This window comes from Myxocyprinus asiaticus, chromosome 3 (genome assembly GCF_019703515.2).
Source record: "Myxocyprinus asiaticus isolate MX2 ecotype Aquarium Trade chromosome 3, UBuf_Myxa_2, whole genome shotgun sequence".
NCBI lineage: Eukaryota > Metazoa > Chordata > Actinopteri > Cypriniformes > Catostomidae > Myxocyprinus > Myxocyprinus asiaticus.
The window spans coordinates 9,167,854-9,188,343 of record NC_059346.1 but is presented as its reverse complement, the minus strand read 5'-3'; the positions used below and the strand labels follow the sequence as shown (position 1 = coordinate 9,188,343).

The 20,490-nt window shown below is 35.5% G+C and overlaps 2 protein-coding genes across 6 annotated transcripts in view; both read left to right on the top strand.

The window, feature by feature from the left end:
* The window catches only part of mapk1 (mitogen-activated protein kinase 1), a 47,476-nt gene extending 40,368 nt beyond the window's left edge, over nucleotides 1-7,108 (top strand). Inside the window, exons 6-9 of the mRNA XM_051680250.1 lie at nucleotides 45-176; nucleotides 393-502; nucleotides 3,506-3,634; nucleotides 6,530-7,108. Coding sequence (XP_051536210.1) covers nucleotides 45-176; nucleotides 393-502; nucleotides 3,506-3,622 — 359 coding nt within the window. The 3' untranslated portion in view covers nucleotides 3,623-3,634; nucleotides 6,530-7,108. The remainder of the gene's footprint in view (nucleotides 1-44; nucleotides 177-392; nucleotides 503-3,505; nucleotides 3,635-6,529) is intronic.
* A 6,530-nt stretch (nucleotides 7,109-13,638) lies between these two features.
* ypel1 (yippee-like 1) overlaps nucleotides 13,639-20,490 on the top strand; it is a 28,517-nt gene continuing 21,665 nt past the window's right edge. For 3 of the 5 annotated variants that reach the window (XM_051680602.1, XM_051680594.1, XM_051680569.1), the window contains exons 1-2: nucleotides 13,639-14,283; nucleotides 20,061-20,348. In XM_051680602.1, the coding sequence (XP_051536562.1) occupies nucleotides 20,232-20,348 (117 nt within the window). In that variant the 5' untranslated portion in view covers nucleotides 13,639-14,283; nucleotides 20,061-20,231. Of the gene's footprint in view, nucleotides 14,284-14,644; nucleotides 14,767-15,561; nucleotides 15,779-20,060; nucleotides 20,349-20,490 lie in introns of those variants that run through there. The other 2 variants (XM_051680586.1, XM_051680577.1) reach the window with 2 other exon arrangements.

The following is a 20,490-nucleotide window of genomic DNA, read 5'->3' as shown; positions in this document are numbered from 1 at the left end:
TATACTCTAAAATCCTCTTAATACATCCTTTCTTTCTCCTGTAGGTATTTTGGGTTCTCCCTCTCAGGAAGATCTCAACTGCATCATCAACATTAAGGCAAGAAATTACCTACTGTCATTGCCTCTGCGCTGCAAAGTGCCCTGGAACCGCCTCTTTCCTAACGCAGACCCTAAAGGTCAGAGTTCAACTCCACACACCTTGACTAAAACAAACTTATGGTCTTGTCCTCATATTTTCAGACTAAACCACCTCCAGGATGTGGGACATGCTAAATGTGATTTATGACTTGTAAATCATAAATACTGTATATAGTCATAAAATAATGTTTATCAATGATCTGGTTTTATTGTTCGATTTTGAGCACTGAACAGATTTTGTTCTGTTCTTGTAGCATTAGATCTGTTGGATAAGATGTTGACCTTTAACCCTCATAAGCGGATTGAGGTGGAGGAGGCGCTGGCTCACCCCTACCTAGAGCAGTACTATGACCCTACAGATGAGGTCAGATTGCTACTTCACATTTTCTCTGTTTTTAGTTTTTTGTCTGGGTTTGGATCAAGAACTACTTTGATGATTGCATTTTAATCTTGCTACAAAGTATTTGTGGTGGGGGGTGGGGGTTATTTATTACTAAATAATAGACATAATGTGGTGTTAATAAAAGGCATATAACAACCATAAAATGTGCGTACACTGGCATGACTGCTGAAATCCATATTCGTCCCTTTTAATATTGACTGACAGGATGAACAACCTGAACATTTACTCACCTTCATGTAATAGCCTTTAATGCTAATATGACAATAAACACCAAAACTACTACTACTACTGCTCACCTTCATGTTGTTCCAAACCGGTATGACTTTCTATCCTATGTAGAACACAAAAGAAGATGTTTTAATGAATATCACAGTTCATCTTTTCAATACAATGGCTGTGGATAGTACATTACTTTTGAAGCTTAAAGGAATATTCTGGGTTCAATACAAGTTGAGCTCAATCAGCAGCATTTGTTGATTACCACAAACATTTATTTTGACTCGTTTCAGCCTTTAATTAAAAATAAAAAAGCATTGTAAGTGAGGCACTTAAGTGAATGAGGGCCAATCCGTAAAAGTTAACATGGTTACTGTGTGATAAAATCGCTTGCTTACCTTTTCTGTGTAAAGTTATAACCAATTTTACAATTTAGTTGCCATGACAATATAACACTTTAAACACTAAAACCTTAAAACGGCCGTAAAAAGGAAGATTTAAACAACTTTACAGCTCAAATAATACACACGTTTAAACAGAAGAATGAATGTAAGTGCTTTCATATAATTATAAGCTTCAGTTTTTTTGCCTTGAAACCCTCCAAAAATTGCCTCACTAAGTTTCTATCCACTTTTTGCACTGTTCTGTTATCGACAAAGTGAAAACGCGTTAAAAAAAAAAAGTTTGCGAAAATTGCTGTATCCTGCTCGTTTCCATTCAAATGGCCTTTTAAAGATAAAATGGTGTGCGTCATGATGTCATTCTTAAAAAAAAAAAAAATGGTCACATAAGTTTTGGTGTAGCGCAAAAGAAATCTGCCCTTGAGGCCTTTCCATACACCTTGTTATGATTTATTTTCCTTCATTTAAGTTAATTACTCCCCCCATATCCTTTTTCTCTTATGTATATTTTCATCGGTGTATTAATTATTTTGGCACTTTTGTTTAACCCCTTTAGCGCTGAACGTTATTTCTCTTTTTGCTTTTATGTTCTGAAGACTCTTGTCTGTTATTGCAATACAATAAGAAAAAGAAGTGTGTTTTTTGTGGTGTCTTCTCATTGTGTCTTCAGACACTCTGAGAACTTAACCAACCATAAACAACGGGCTTACAGGCTGGACAGTACAAATTCACAATTTTTACCAGCAGGTCATTCGCAAGGGATTAATGTAAAATGGGTTCTTTTTACCAGGCGTTTTGGTAAAGACGTCGTAATCTTTACCGGCGCTTGACCGCGCGGTCCATACAAATTCTGGAAAAACTTCCATCAAGAATAAAGGTAATGGCGTTCTGTTTAATGAAATTGAGGAAAACTCGAGTCTCCTCATCAGTCCAAGTATACTTCTCCGCTATGCTGTTTGTGTTGAGGACAGATGTGATGGATATTCTGTCATGTGACATCATATTTTTTGCGTCAATGGCATTTTTCTTGACAACGTTTTTCTGAACTAGTTTTTCCCGACATTTGACGTATCGACATAGGATTTATGCGCTAAAGTTAAACGGAAAAGTGTTATGTCGATACAGAAAATCAAGTTTCTGTCAGCTATATCGGTAAACATTTTGATGCGCTAAACCTTTTTCGCAAAAAAATCCTTGGATGGAAACATAGTTATTGTAATCTCGATTTTTGCTTTTTTCAAAGAAAAGGACAAATGAGTCAATCATTTTTTGTGGTAATCAACATTATGCCACAAATGCTTTCGATTGAGCTAAACTTGTATTGAATGCAGAATATTACTTTAAAAAGGACCCAAAATTACCATAAAAGTAGTCCATGCTTGTTATTCCAAGTTATATTCCAAATCTTCTGAAGGCATATTATAGGTTTTGGTGAGAAAAAATGTTGCAATAAAAAAGATTTGGTGTCTGTTGCGCATCAGTAAGCGCTATGAGAGAGGCTCTTCCACAGCGGCTCGCCTGTTCACGTGAGAACTTGTGTGTAACACTATAAACAAGGTTGCATACGCTAATTTTTTTATACTTTTGGGTCCTTTTTAAGCTTTAAAGTGAGTCCCTATTAAGTGATATTCTTTAAAACTCCTTTTGTGTTCCACATAAGAAAGGCATTATGGTTTAGAATGGCATGAGGGTTAATAAATTATGACCTAATGTTTATGTTTAGGTTAATTACTCCTTTTAAAGTCAAAGTTTTCTGTCTGCATTTTGTTCCTTACAGCTTCTTAGAACATGAACTTTATCAAATTCCATACATGTCTTCTGCTTTCGCTCATTGTAGTATTTTATGACGATCAAAGGTCATGAACGTTTCATACGTGCACACTATGAGTTGCATTTTTAATGGCCACATGGACACAATAACCTTGGACCAACTATAGTGTGTCAGTTAGAATGTGGTTGGACATTTAGCATGTGAATGGAACTTTAATGCTACTACAATGTTGTGCGTGATCAGCACATTTCCGTATTGTAAATGGCTTTTCTTGTAAATACAAATGACGTTGTTACGTGGAGTTTGGCACCCATCAAAGCTTGTGCCCAGTCACAAAACTACATAAGATTTCTGTAGCACAAGTAGCAATGAAATATGGACATGGAAAGAAACAAACATGGCATGCATCCAGCAACACCTTACTAATATACAGATGAATACCATTCATAATTTGTGCACTTGGGGACTTTATAAATCAGCACTGAGTAACAGCTTTGGTAGTCAATTGTAAACGTAACAAGGGAATTGTGGTAAAGTGTCTTTTTCTATGGTAACTATGCTGTTTACTGTCCACAGCCCGTTGCTGAGGCACCATTTAAGTTTGATATGGAGCTGGATGACTTGCCCAAAGAGACTTTGAAAGAGCTCATTTTTGCAGAAACTGCACGCTTCCAAACATGCTACAGACCATAGCCTACTGCACAGGTAAACTGCAGAACAAAACTTTGTATGGGTAAACAATAGACCAAAGCCAAATATGCATAGTCTATAATCTGTAGTTTATATTTTCCTTTTACACTGGTATAAATGACTGTAGATAATAGTCTGCTACACAAACTCTTAAGAGTGAATTTCAGTATGTTAAGTTCTAAAGCCCTTAGAGATTCACACTGTGTGCAAATGAGAAAGGTTTTGTTTAGTAGTTTAGACTGTTTTATTACACTGCATAAAATCATATTCTTACTGAGTTATTGTGTCTTATTTTCCAATAAAAGATAACATCCTTAAAACAAGAAAAAAAATTACTTTTTATTATTATTATTTTAAAGGAATGTTCTGGTTTCAAAACACTAAAATCATGTTATCATGTATAATGTTTATGTGTTGTGGCTATACTTTTGAAACATTTTGTATTTTATGTTTATTGACTGGCCCCATTTACTTCCATTGCAAGTGCCTCACTGTAACTGTTATATTTGCTTTTTTTCAAACAAAAGAGGGACGAGTAAAAAAATCAACATAATGCAACGAATGCTATTGACTGAACTTAACTTGTACTGAACACGAACATTCCTTTAAAAATATAAAACTTTTTTCCAATGGGGTAAGACAAAAGAATAATAATAATAATTCAAAGGGGAAAATTTGAGGACAAGGCGGGAATTTCTTTTCTGAAAAAGTTTTTGCATGCCCACGCAGTAGTATTGCCTTCGCAATAAATTTACCATGGTTTCACTACGGTAACTATAATTTAACCGTGATATTCAGTTTGAAACCATAGTGATAATACATGAAAATGAAAACTATGGTAATAAAAATAATTATTGTGTGGTTATGGTTTTGCTATACAAATACCATAGTTTAATTATGGTTACTGTAGTCAAACCATGGCTTTACTTTATGTAACATTACAGTTCTGGAAACTTGGTTTTACTAAAGTAATATTGTAGGCTCTAGTAACTATAGTTTTTTTGACAGAAACCATGGATTTACCATAGTAATACTGAAGTAACCATGATTGTAGTAACTGGTTTTTGGTGGAAATCATGGTTTTACTGTAGTAAAATTTTAGACTGTAGTAGCCATAGTTTTTTGGTGGAAATCATAGTTTTACTATAGTAAAATTGTAGTAAATATGAAACGTAACCATGCTTTTTTGGTGGAAATCATGGTTTTAATATAGTAAAATTGTAGACTGTAGTAGCCATAGTTTTTTGGTAGAAATCATGGTTTTACTATAGTAAAATTGTAGACTGTAGTAGCCACATTGTTTTGGTGGAAATCATTGTTTTACTATAGTAAAATTGTAGACTGTAGTAGCCATAGTTTTTTGGTAGAAATCATTGTTTTACTATAGTAAAATTGTAGACTGTAGTAGCCATAGTTTTTTGGTAGAAATCATTGTTTTACTATAGTAAAATTGTAGACTGTAGTAGCCATAGTTTTTTGGTAGAAATCATGGTTTTACTATAGTAAAATTGTAGACTGTAGTAGCCACATTGTTTTGGTGGAAATCATTGTTTTACTATAGTAAAATTGTAGACTGTAGTAGCCACATTGTTTTGGTGGAAATCATGGTTTTACTATAGTAAAATTGTAGACTGTAGTAGCCACATTGTTTTGGTGGAAATCATGGTTTTACTATAGTAAAATTGTAGACTGTAGTAGCCATAGTTGTTTGGTGGAAATCGTGGTTTTACTATAGTAAAATTGTAGACTGTTGTAGCCACAGTTTTTTGGTGGAAATCGTGGTTTTACTACAGTATACTTTATCCATATAGTTACCATGGTTTTACTATGGATTAAACATGGTTAATCTTGTGGTTACTATGGTTTTACCATGGTATTTGTAGTAAAAACATAACCACAAAATAATGATTTTAAATACCATAGTTTTCATTTTTCTGTATTATTACTATGGTTTTACTACGAATATCAAGGTTAAAATATGGTTACTCTAGTAAAACCAGGTAAAACCATGGTAAATTTATTGCAAGGGAATGCAAAACATATTGCGATGAAACTTGCGAGGGAATGCAAGATTTATTGCAAGGGAACCCAAAACTATTTCAGAAAGAAATTCCCGCCATGTCCTCTAGGGGGCTCCATAAACAAAACTCAAAATATTTTGTTAGACTTAATATACATGTTATTTTGCTTCTCCAGTACATAAATCTACCTTGTTTAAAGGATATTTAGATATTTTTCTGGAAAACAAGACAAGAAATAAAAAACAAGTAAACAAGAATATATTGTTTGCAGTGTATTTTTATATACTTCTAATGCGAATAGTTCACCACGAAGAGTGCTAAATACTTCTAAATTCAAAAGAAATACTTTACCATAGACCTTAATGTGTTAATTAACTACATTTTTAATTATACTGAAAATGATTGGGACCCTGTTTGTCAGTCGCATAAAGACAGTGTTTCCTGTGTGTAATCCTTATGCTTTTCTAGAGGGAGCAGCTGTTCCATGGCTTTTCCTTTTACTCTTCCTAGATTACAAAACAGTGCCAAGAACATGGATATTATTAGAAAGATGAAATTACTCACGGCTCCACATAGTCCTGATAATAAAATAGTCAGAATAACTATTTTACTCTTGGATGATAATGAACTATAGATAGACTGAATGAATGGGTTATGATGTCAAAAATGTTGTTATTAGTGGTAAATATTGATATTGCTCATACTTGCGTTTAGGGATTTGTACAAATCTAAATTATTGGCCATTCAAAAAATATTAATTACGTTTAGTTGCTCAGATTTGTGCGTCCCAGCATATCGAAGATAATAGATAATATTACAATATTTACCTTTTGATGTCAGATTTTATTTAAACAACAGAAATTGCCAATCCCAATGTTTATGTCTATAGGTGTTGCTCTAGATTCAGTCGTGGTGATGCTTCTATCTCCACTACACTGTGTGCTGTGGTCCTCTCTTGGTCTTCACCATCATCGTCATCATCTTCGTAACTCCTCTTTCTCCAACTGAACCCCAAAACTACAGGCAACCCTCAAAGTTCATCCAAACTGCAGCAGAAAACATGGACTCTTGCAACTTCTCATTTACTCTTTAATCTCATAACACTCCACATTATAATGGAAGAAAAGTGCAGAGTTCTCTCACACCCTTTCTCTATCTTATTATTCTCATTTCTGCTTATCTGTGAAACTTAACCTGTGTGTGTGGAGATTATGGATCTGAGATGACCCATCTAGGTGAGGTTTTGACTCAGGGTATGGTAACCCTTTTTGTCTTGGTCAGACCTCTATTATACTTCAGTAAAAAAAATGTTTATGATTATGTTATTATTGTGCTTCTTTTTAGCCTCCTGTTAATATTTCCAACAAGCTGCTTTTCACTAAGGTGTCTGTAAGCCATTTTTAAGTCCCACAGAGGCCAAACTGAAAACAGGGAGAGAATGAGGGCCTGGATCTCCTCGATTCTTTTATATATATATATATATATATATATATATATATATATATATATATACACACTTTTATGTATATACAGGAACGAATAAATTCTCTTTGTGCATTGCCAAACTCCTCAAAATGCACAAAGATTGAAATTTGCCAAGGTGCCATTTGAGGCTTTAATAAACTGATTAATGTATTTTCATATACACAAATATGTATTTGCCATGTATTTTAGCCCCTCAAAATTGATACAAAACCTTACTTTTATTCATTTATCAAATTATTTTCCTTCATTGTAGTTTAATTACCTCCCAGGATGTGCCTTTAGGCAATCAAGGGATATTGTGTAATATATAAAACAGAACAATGATCAGCACCTACACATTTAAAATGTGTACATTAGCTCTCAATCATAAACCCTTAATCACTCATAGGATCACTTATAATCATCTATAGGATCCGTAGAGAAGAGACTAATCTGTTAAAATTGCTTATGCACCAAAGAAAAAAATGATTTGAGGTTATTTTGCCACCTTGGAATTTTTTTTAAACTTTTGTCCATATATTTAGAAAAGTTGATGAAGACCTAAGCCCTCACATTACCCACCAAAAAAGGTGAGGACCACCTTTAAAGGGATAGTTCACCCAAAAATGAAAATTCTCTCATCATTTACTCACTCTCATGCCATCCCAGATGTGTATGACTTTCTTTCTTCTGCAGAACACAAATGAAGATTTTCAGAAAAATATCTCAGCTCTGTAGGTCCATACAATGTAAGTGAATGGTGACCAAAATTTTGAAGCTCCAAAAAAGAACATAAAGTCTGCATAAAAGTAATCAATATGACTCTAGTGGTTTAATCCATGTCTTTTGAAACAATCCAGTCAGTTTATATGTAACTAATCAATGTACATAATTTTGCACTATAAATGTTGACACCAGCAGTCTCCTTGGCAATCATGATTTCAAGCTCGATTACACATCCCTGCACCATCTAGCGCTTTGCACATGCATTGAGCACCAGGAAGTGTAATCGAGCTTGAAATCATGATTGTGCCTAGAGACTGCAATGGCAAGACGTACAGTAAAAATGAGTTACATTTTGGTCTGTTCTCGCCCCAAAATTGACTGGATCGCTTCAGAAGACATGAATTAAAAGTCTTGTGGATTACTTTTATGCTTCCTTTGTGTGCTTTTTGGAGCTTCAAAGTTTTGATCACCATTCAATTAAACTGTATGGATCTACAGAGGTTTGATATTCTTCTAAAACTCTTTGTTTCTGTTCAGCAGAAGAAAGTCATGCAAATCTGGGATGGCATGAGGGTGAGTAAATGATTAGAGAATTTTCATTTTTGTGTGAACTATTCTTTTAAACTGCAGGTGTACACATATCCCAAAATCAAGTGTTTTTTTTTTTTTTGTTTTTTTTTATCTAGAGATGCATCACATTAGTTAGGTTTATAGAATATTGCTTTGTGGGACTTGAGAGCAATCACGTTTTTCAGTGATAATTTGTCAATTTTGAGTCTCATACAAAAGAATCATATTATTCAAAGTCAGTGCCTCATCTGTATTCATTCTTTCCTTTTGTATATTTCTGTTTCTCTTTCATTTTCTCTGCCTCCTCCCTGCCCTATACCGCCTTGTATCAGTAAGACTGTGCCCTTGCATGACTGTTAAAAAAAGCTTTCTATACAAAGAAAATGGAAGTGCCACTCTGCTGGGGATTCCACTATTGGACTCTCAGGTTTTTGTTATATCCTACCTTTTGTGGTCTCACATATCCTATATTGAGTATTACGAGTACAAAAAGAGTTTTAAAAAAATACACTTATTTTGCTTGCACATTTTGGTTGCACTTCTTTCAGATCCAGGTTCCTTTCAGTGGACAAAAATGCAAGAGATTCGCTTTTTAGAAGAATTTTATCAACCAGCTCAACCAGAATGTCAAGTGTATTAATTCCAAGTAGAAATTAGGAGCCTCTAGCCATGTTATGCATTCACTACAGGAAATATAACTTTTATTATGCCTTTTCAATCACAAAATTATACTTTACTGGTGAATTAATTATGTGGTGCATTGAGACCCTAAGAAAAACAGAAAAAGTTTACCTGATGGTTGCATAATGTTTTAACTATTTACACTTGTGCAATTCATGAGCAAGACCGCATTTGTAAAATGGACCACAATGGCAGTCAAATACATGGTTATGTTATTGACACTATGTATGCATCATTGTGCATGGCTTGAGCAAAGTATTTCTTTCCTACACTGGCTTCCTCTTTGGTTTACCAGCCCTTCTTTACTTTTGCGTAGATATCCGACCAAGACTCCACCTTGTGGTGATTTTGCTTAGCAAGATGTTGGTTGATCAAGCAGAGAATGGGATATTCTCTTTAAAAACAAATAAAAATAAAAAATAAATTAGAAAAAAAACAAACAAACAAAAAAAAAACACTGCAAAGCTCTTGTAAGATAGCCTCTGCTGAATCAGTGTACAGCCTGTCTGTTTCTGTGTGCCTTTATGCGTCACGAATAACAATTTATTGTGCAGCTTTTTGTTTGGGATCAGTTGTGACTTTTTTGCAGTATATTAATGAAATTTTATTATATATATATATATATATATATATATATATATATATATATATATACTGTTAATATATATATATAATATAACAGTGAAAACCCCCAAAAATACTCTATACTCTTTCTGTAATTTTAAATCCTATTTGTCACAGCTTTTGTGATTTTTGTGATTAATTAACAGGCCTTTTATTTCCCCCCTCCCATTTCTGGTTTAACCCCATTGCATTTTGCCCCAGTTACTGAACTTTTTTTTAATTATTATTATTGTAAAAAATGAATGTCTAGTGATTTATTATTAATTTTGTAAAAAAAAAAAAAAAAAAAAAAATATTTGTGGATTAATCTCCTTTGATATCAATGGCAAACTTTTGTTGTGAATTTCACTTGCAAGTTTCGGAGCCGACCCTTGGTTGTGTTTGATGCGGTGCCAGTATAATCATGGGGGAAATGTATGATTACAAACATTTTAATCTGTTCAAACCCTTTCAATCTTTTGAAAATAGAAAATATGTCTTTACTGCTGAAAAAGATGGCCAATTTTAATTATCAATATTGATCTTTGCATCTGCCAAGTTATCTAAGCTAGAAACAGCAGAATAAAACCAATTGTATTCGATTTCTGCCTCGTGTTTGGTGTCTTTAAAGCGTGATTTTAGTTCTAGTATTTTGTGTTTGACTTGTCGTCTCAATAAATGGAACAAATATAGGCATATCTGTTTAAGATCATCTGTAAGCAGAGACCTTAAGCTCCAGTTAAGATGTGCCTGGCATTGTTAAGTCTGACTGTAGGGCACGGATGTAATGCTCTGATTCCATTGTGTTGTCTTGGTTGGCAAGGCAACAGAGGTACTTCGGTTTGCACTCTTGATTGAGTGAAGAAGAGAAGGTAAAGTGCTGTGATGTAATCAAAAAATGAGCTTGAACCTAATTTAGTTTATGCGAAAGCCTGCCATCCATGGTAACCAGTGGCAATATCTGCCGCTTGAAAATAACAGTTTACGTAGCCTATTATTAGTTAGCCATTCAATAAAAACAAACTAGACTCTGTTAACCCTCAGAACAGAAAAAGCCAATAGTAGGTGCTGTTTTTACATTTAAGTATTACCAGTTTGTAGGCATTTACAAATGTGTAGACGTACTATTAATGTACAGTCTAGTTTAGTGCTTCCCAATCTTTTTTTGTCTTATGTATCACTAAAGCCCCATTAGTATCCATTTGACACCAAACCAGACATTTGTTCCTTTTAACTCATATTATATAGGACATCATTTAGCATTATTATTAGAAAAACCTCCAAATAAAAAAAATAAAATAATAATGGATAGGGGTAAAAAGATAAATAAAAATACACTCACTAAATATCACATGTACTCTGCTATGGGCATACATTATTTTGTTTTCCTTGCTTAAAGGAATAGTTCACCCAAAAAATTAAATTCTCTCATCATTTACTCCCCCTCATGCCATCCCAGAGTTGTATGAATTTCTTTCTTCTGCAGAACACGCAAAAAAAAAAATTTTTTCGAAGAATGTCTCCACTCTGTAGGTCCATACAATGCAAGTGAAGCTCCAAAAGCACATAAAGGCAGCATAAAATAATCCATATGACTCCAGTGGTTAAATTCATGTCTTCAGAAGCGATACGATAGGTGTGAATAAGAAACATAAATATTTATGTCCTTTTTTTTTTTTTCTTTTTTTTTTTTTTTAGAATAAATCTCCACTTTCACATTCTTCTTCTTTTGTTTTTGGTGATTCACATTCTTTGTGCATATTGCCACCTACTGGGCAGGGAGGAGAATTTATAGTAAAAAAGGATTTAAATATTGATCTGTTTCCAATCATATCGCTTCTAAAGACATAGCTTTAACCACTGGAGTCATATGGAGTACTTTTATGATTCCTTTGTGCTTTTGGGAGCTTAAAAATGTTGGCACCCATTCACTTGCATTGTATGGACCTTCAGAGCTGAGATATACAAATCTTTGTGTTCTGCAGAAGTAAGAAAAAAAACACATACACATCTGGGATGGCATGAGGGTGAGTAAATGAGAGAATTTTCATTTTTTGGGTGACATATCCCTTTGAAGGGAACTCTGTAGCTCTCTAGGTCCTTTCAATGCAAGTAAATGGTGACCAGATCTTTCAAGCCCCAAAAAGCACATAATTAATTCCTTACATTTATATAGCGCTTTTCTAGACACTCAAAGCGCTTTACATAGTATAGGGGAACTCTCGTCAGTCACCACCAGTGTGCAGCATCCACCTGGATGTGACGGCAGCCATAGTGTGCCAGTACACTTACCACACACCAGCTATTGGTGGAGAGGAGAGTAGAGTGATGTAACCAATTCAGGGATGGGGATTATTAGGAGGCCATGATAGATAAGGGCCAATGGGGGGAATTTGGCCAGGACACCGGGGTTACACCCCTACTTTTTACGAGAAGTGCCCTGGGATTTTTAATGACTGCAGAGAGTCAGGACCTCTGTTTAACGTCTCATCCGAAAGACGGTGCTTTTTTACAGTATAGTGTCCCCGTCACTATACTGGGGCATTAGGACCCACACAGACCACAGGGTGAGCACCCCCTGCTGGCCTCCCTAATATAGGCAGCATAAAAGTAATCCATACGACTCCAGTGGATTAATGTCTTTTGAAGCGATGCAATGACTTGGGGTAAAAAAAACAGATCAACATTCTAATCCTTTTTTACTATAAATCTCACTTTTTCACTTTCAGAATGTGAAATTGGAGATTTACGGTAAAAAAATTACTTAAATATTGATCTGGTTCTCACCCACACTTATATCGCTTCTGAAGATATAGTTAAACCACTTGAGTCATATGGATTACTTTTATGCTGCCTTTATATGCTTTTTGGAGCTTCAACGTTCTGGCCACCATTTACTTGCATTGTATGGAACTACAGAGCTGAAATATTCTTCAGAAAAATCTTAATTTGTGTTCTACAGAAGAAACAAAGTCATACACATTTGGGATGGCATGAGGGTGAGTAAATTATGAATTTCATTTTGGGTGAATTATTCCTTTAACGCCTTGCTAAAAGATCCTAAAGGAATGCTAATGGTATGTCTATCAAAGTTCGGAAGCAATCCTAAAGGGCTTAGAAAAAAGAATCAAATAAAAATCTTACTCAAGAAAAAAAAACTAAATTAGGAATTTCCGTTTATCCAGTAGGATCTTATTTGATTCTAAGAGGATACTTAAAGGATTCTAGCTTGATCCTATTAGGTTTGCTTGCAAAATATGGAAGCAAGTCTTAATTCGAGCAGTAATAAGTTGCAGTTTTGCACAACCAGTTGAAAATGTCAGTGCACAGAATGAAAATGGCTGTTTGTGGTGCATTTGAAGTATTGGTGCAGTAGATGGCGACACAATTTAACAGACCATAAACAGACCAAAATTATCGTTGTCTTAAAAATATAATTTGTAGCTTACTAAAGTACCTAAACAACAACTGTCGGAAGAATTGACAGCGCTGTTTGCTTATTTTACTTTTTTAACAGTAGCAAAACTAACAGTATTGATTGACATCGAAACAGTCCTCGATGCACCTCTCTTTGGTCTTAAAAAACTGTCAACATATCATAATTATATTTAACAGAAAACCCACTGTGCCCGATTAAGTTGTATAGATTTTCAAGATAAAGGGCCTTCGCGCTGTTTACCTAACCACGTGTTAAAGTGATAAGGACTACTGCGCGCCCCCGCCTCGAATTTGGCACGTGCCTTTGCGGTAGCGCGCATAATCGAAAACAAGCGAGATGCTGTGAGCGCGGGTTCTGCGTTTGTCTGGAGAACGGAGCCCGCGCTGATTGGCTCTTTGGGCAAGCTCTCTCAGCTGATTGGTTTGACGCAACGATCCTCAACCCGATTGGTTATCATGTCTGTGGAAAGGAATGTCGTCATATTTATCCCATATTTTCTTCTACAGCATGTTCGATGGGAACGTTGATGAGGAGGGTTTCAAAACAAACCGTTTCGATCGTTTTGATGAATTTCGCCGCCGCCGACATTTCGTGTGCTTCTGGGTAGCCTTTGAAATGACAGTTGCTTCCATTTTTAACCACCTTACCTTGACATAAACGTAATTGTAATTTCTGTCATTTTTTTTTTTTTTTTTTTTAACGTTTTGGAAAATACTAACACAGTGCAAACAGTTATATAGCTCTGATGCATTCTTTAAAAGTGCAATTTTTAAACGGCATAAATATTCCTAAACCGTTAACTGGGCTATGATTAATTTCGTTTTTGTCGATGCATTTGACATTTCTGGCTCGAAAAAAAATTATCGCGTGCTTAAGTAGCCTGCACAATATTTGTGAATGAAAGCGGGACAGATCTAAATGTTAGTAAGGGAGCGTGGGGCGCACACCAATAACAACTCCTGCATCGACGTGACCGAATCACAGTCTCATTCAAAAAATCCGCAGAGTGGAGAGAGTGTCAGAGCGGAAGAAATATGAATAGAAGACTCTAAACAACAACAACAACAACATCTGGGACCGTCGTGACACACGCGGGCATCACAGCGCTCCTGAATGAGAAACCCTGCAGTGGGGAGAATTTATCCACTTCCACCCAAAAGGTATTGCATTCTGCATAGTGCATCCCTTTGCCTTTTTATTTATTTTATACATTTTATTATATTTTCCAACGCAATTACCAATGATTGTGTGGCTTGTCTATTGAGTATTGCATGTATGGTGTAATTTCCCTTAGAGCCTCAGAGAAGGTCACATTGGAGCGCTGTGTTTTTAAATGAAAACTTAAAACACGACGCAGTTAAGCTTAACAATAAGTTTGTATTTCTTTTAAGAGGTATGCTGGGAAATAACTGACCAATGTTTGCGTGAAAAGCTTTACAGTGGGTTACCATTGGCGCGGAGAAAGTGTTATAAAATGGGACGCAGAATGAAAACATATGACATCATCAGGACAGTGGTGGCGACGCGTCAAGCTTCCTTATTTTCCCGACTACTTGAAAATATTCCACGAATTCTCAGCCGGCTTTGAAACTATTGATCATTATTGATTATCGTTGGAACAGTGCGGTCGTCCGTGCCCATGGGTAATTCGTGACGTATTCTTAAACATGATGTCCATGAATTGGATGACAATGACATGCATGTCGATGTAGACTACGAAAGTTTTATCAGTAGTTTTATCAATATCACCACGTCGATGCATTGCCGTATAGCTGTGCACAGTTCCAATGTTGGGTTTGTTTTTCGTGACCATCGTTTTATTTTTAGTCGTACTCTCCGCTTATTATTTATAAGGCGTAGCAGATCCTCTCTGACGCATAAATATGAGGCCATTTCTTTAGTGGTATCAGGGATGGACGAGCTGTGAAACCGTCCATCCCAAAAACACCTAACAATGTATTGACAAACATGAATATATGGGCTGTTGACATGAATGATACGTTTTATATAGGTATTTTTTTTTTTGTCTATTTACGTATGCTAAAAGGAATCAGTGATATCATAGCCAGAACTTCTCAGTGTAGCTAACTGAGACACGGATAAAATAAGGATATATTAAAATACAGAGCATTAATATCTAGTAACTAGTTATTGATCCATTTTACTCGAGCAGTTTCATCTTTACAATCTAAAATATTTCAATTGTTGTTTTTATTTAAACACATACTGTATTCATTAGGGGAACTAATGAAAAACACGATTCCAACCGAAGTCGTGAAATCTTTAAATTGCTTTGTATTTATTTACACATCCGGGATTGTTTTCTCTTTGACGGTTGCCCCTCCCCCTGCAGCACAATCATTGGATTATATACACGTCAATCAGGCGACGCTCCGCCCTCCCACTGACGTCACCATCACAAAGCAGCAAGTCTAATCACAAACACTAAAGTGCAACAAAGACTAGAGAAAATGTGCAGCCTATCGACACACAAAACGGTCAGATAGTCTCAGTTTAAGATCTCAGAGACGGAATCTACACCGAGACGAGACAACAGAACAGAAACCAAAAAAACAAACATACTTCGGAAAATATATATTCAGCTTCCCTATCTAAAATCTATGCTAGACTTCGCATATAGATCCAGTTCAGGTGGTGAGTTGAGAGTTTTTGATGATTGCAAAACAATGTGTTATTGATATATGACAATATGAACATTGTTGTATATTAACAGAAGCTCAAACTCATTTATTTTCCAAATCTTTTTATCTGCCAGTGGGGAAAATGTTGAGCTGGATGCATGCACGCGATTTTAAGTTCTTAACTACACGGCATACAAACACAAAAATGATATCGTGGCAGCCTAAAGAGCCACGATTTCATGTTGCTATACGCATAACATGCTTTTTTTCCCGCATCTCTCCGCGCTTCCTGGTTCGGTCACAAAGCGCGTGCTGCAGAGCCTTTGTTTTGAATCCACATTGGTCGCACAGTTTCTTTGTTTGCTCCTAAAGATCCCGCTGACAAGAATCAATTTGCACCTTTTGACACTTGTGGCCCGTTGTTGTCGTACAAGAGCTACTGAATTGGTCCTATGAACATTTAGCTTTGTTGTAAGTAACTTTGCAGTGAAGTTAAAACAAAGGAGACAAATTTGCGATTATAGTTATTATATAAGTGACCAAATTTTAACGTGGCTATTTTGCGTCTTTATTAGCTTATTTGTTATATAGCTATTATTGTTTCTTCTTCTTATTATTATTCCGAGCATGTTAGCCGTCACTCCTGCTCCTCATATCCTTTCAGGTTAACGCGCTCGTGAACCTCCTTTGTTCATCTTCCCTCACGATGATTATATTATTTAATCTTACGACTTTACAAGCTTCTTTTGATTTTGCAGTACGTGCATAACGGATTAAACAGTCTTAACTATATTTGTCATTTAACAATGTTTTAGATGTATTTCGAATTAATTAACTTGCCTTACAGCATCGTGCATGAAGTGTTTTTCTTTTTGTGCAGATTGTCCAACAATAGAATTCGCGTTAATACGATTAAATATTGGTAATCTCGTGCCTTGTACTTGGACCATTTATGCAATCACTAGATATCGGATAAAAACACGGTGCACGCTGAAGATCTATAGGTATCATGTGTACAGGTACATAACAAGCTCTCGTTTCCAGCGAGACGTGTGCCACAGCGCGTTGTGCTCGCTCTAGTTGCGCTTTGTTGGTTGGCATCAAGGCTGGGAGCTTCCTGTGCTATTGCGGAAGTGTCTGTGTTTTTCTTTCGCGTGCAGTTTTGTTGGCCCTTCATTAGCGCATAAAACAGTTTCCTGTTATTTTCTGATTGTATGTGCGATCTGAATGTGAACTATGAAATGAGAAACGCTTGAAAGAAGCTGACATAATGTTACAAAAAAAAAAAAGACGGCCACGTGAATAAAACATGTTTGAAAATGTCTCATATGTAAACATAAACGTTTTTGTTAAATTGTCTGTTAATTTAGTTTTGATATTTGTGTGTATCTAGTAAAATAACTAAATACAGCTACTTATTTGCTCATGATTAGTATTTTTGCAATTCTTGGACTGGTTTGTCATGTTTTAGAGCCTTAAAGAAATATACCGGGTTCAATATAAGTTAAGCTCAATCGACTGCATTTGTGGCATAATATTGATTTACCACAAAATATAATTTTGACTCGCCTCTCCTTTTCTTTAAAAATGCAGAAATCTGGGTTACAGTTTGGCACTTACAATGGAAGTGAATGGGGCCAGTTCATAAACTTTAAAATACTCACTATTTCAAAAGTATAGCCATACGATGTAAACAATATTGCGTGTTAACTAGGGGTGTAACGGTTCAAATTTCTCACAGTTTGGTTTTAGGGTCACGGTTCGGTATTGGCAATGGACAGAATTATTATTTATTTAAATGTTATTTTTACTACCAAATCCAAAGCAAGAATACTCTATCTGGTAACAAACACTTCAACAGGTTTTCCCTGAATAAAAAGCATTGTTTTGTTTTACAGTAACCATAGTTTAACTGTGGTATTTGTAGTAAGAACATAGTAACCACAAAATCAACATGGTTACTGTCATGTTTACAATATATGAATAATCATGGTTACTATATGGAAACTACAATATTACTAAAGTAAAACCATGGTTAATTTTCGCTGGATCTTTAACTAAAAAACCCTTTTCTCTAATTAATAAATCAACATTTTAACTTAATACCTGCACTATTACACTACATGCATCAACATAAAATGCATTTCAAACTCTAATGCACATATATTCAATATTTGGAAGCTGTACATCACTATAGAAGGAACTTTGCTATTAAAATGGATACGAGAGATGTTGTGATGTGGCTTGAATGTTTTAATCATACACGGAAATCACACATCTTCATCAGCAGAGTAGGGAAACCGTATCGTTTGCGATGAACACCCCAATCACTTTAGTTATTGTTTTATACCTGTTCGAATCAGCACTGAGTGTTTGCTTAAAAACGAAAGGGAGTGTGTGCAGTTTCGGCTCATCTGTGGTCCCCTTTCCTGGTGATTTCGGCGTAAATTATCATATGTCGATGTAAAACAGTGCCTGCTTTGTAAACGTTCTGTTGTACTTGACTGCAAAAATAAAATGTTTCCAGACAGGAGACCTGAATAACACAGGGGGCTTCTCTATCAGCGGCTCATTTTCTCCACTTGCCATTTTCAACTACACATAACCAGAGCCATTGAAAAAGGCTCTGCACACAATGCTTGCAGAACAGTGATATCATCAACTTTACCCACGTGAAACACAGGCAGAGCGTATACCTCTACAGATCCATTCATGTGCATTAGCGGACGTTGTAACTGTGCATGTCTATTTGACACTTTATTTTCTTCACAAAACCTTGTGCTCCAGATGCGTCAATAAAGTTGAGGTGAACCGCAGTGCAGATTCTTCCCAAATCATGGGTGGCGTACCATACTCTTCTTTTTTTTTTAACGAGAACCATTGCACCCCTAGTGTTCACATGATTTTAGTGTGATAAAATCACTTAACCTTTTCTGTGAAGTTATATCCAATTTTACAGCTTCATTGCCATGATGATGTAATGTCAACAAACCCTAAAACGACTGTAAAAATGACGATTTAAACAACTTTACAGCTCAAATAATACATGAGTTTTAACCAAAAAGTTAATGTAAGTGCTTTTATAAAATTATAAGCATAATATTTCTTCCTTTTAAACCCTCCAAAAATTGGCCCCCATTCACTTCCATTATAAGTGCCTCACTGTAACCTCCATTTTTGCTTTTTTTTTTCTTCAAGAATAGGACGAATGAGTCAAATGTATTTTTTGTGGTAATCAACATTATTCCACAAACACTGTCGATTGAGTTTACCTTGTTTTGAACCCAGTATATTCCTTCAAAATTCATTTTAGAGGAATAGTTCACCTCAAAAATTATGTTCTGATTAGATTACATTTAGTCTCGGGTCATTATCAAAATATGGTGACAAACATGTCCGTTGACTTCAGTCATTAAAAGTATTTTTAATAGTCAAGAATTCCCATGTTAAAGGCATCATTGTATAAGCTGCCTTTTATTAAATCATATGAAATGGTTTGGCACTATATTGTTTTACAATTTTTTTTTTTTTTTTTTTTAACCCATGTACCCTTCAGCTGGTACTCCACTTCTATGACATACAGTTATGTTTATTTTTGTGCTTTTCTCAGGTTAAGCATTAGTGTAAGGCCTAACAAGTGTGCAAAAAAAATAAAAAAATTAATCATTTAAGTAATTAAAAAAGAAAGTGTGTCCCTTGATTTCATGTCATTGGTGTTAACCATATTAAAAACTGTTTTAAGAATGCAAAAAGTGATGGAAAAGAACTCTTAAGGTCAGAGTTCAAAGGAAGAAGAGGCTGCTCAAATGTGCATATAATGATTTTCCCACCATGTTGAAAGATATTTATTTACATTTTAACTGTAATTTTTTTCACATGGTTCCTTTAAAAATGTCATTGGTGTTTCATTGTTTAATATTCAATTGAAATATTTTTACTGAAAAAATTGATTTAATTGTATGTTTTATTGATTTTCGTCTGATCAGTGGTGCATGTTTTGAGATGCTATTGACACCATCCTAGAAAATGCATCTTATTTGTCACTGCTGTTATCGTCAATGGTGTTACAACCCTTGCTTTTTTAATAAAATAAAAAAACAACAGTCAGTTTGTCCTTTTTGAATACAAATGATGTCAAGATTAAAAAAATAAAATTGACTTAATTTTATGGGCAAAACTGAATCGAAAATGTCAATATTTTGAAATTTGGAAAGTCAAAATTTTTGAGAATGACCCTGCCATGAATAATCGCTGTCTCAACCCTCCTTTTTTGTTTGCCCTCTGTCTCTTTCCAGGTCGTATTTTCTCCTGTGGTGTCTGTGTGGAGCGTACCACACACCCACTCCACAACAACGACGGCTTTTGCTTGCATCTTCCAGTGTTTCTTCTGTCAGCAAGTTCAGCAGAGCTGCAACTCGTCCAGCGCCAGCCCGGAGGAACCAAGTGAGGAGAACCACGACTGTGAGATGGTAAAAATGACAAAGTCCAAAACCTTCCAGGCTTACCTGCCCAACTGTCACCGAACCTACAGCTGCATCCACTGCCGGGCACACCTCGCCAATCACGATGAGCTCATCTCGAAGGTTAGTGGAGAGTCAAATGCACTCGTAACCATGTTGGGGAGCAACTAACTAAAAGTAGCGATGCTTCTTTAACTTAAAGGTGAAGTGTGTAATGGTTTCAATGTTGAAAGCTTTTTCATATCCCAACGTAATATGCCTAAAT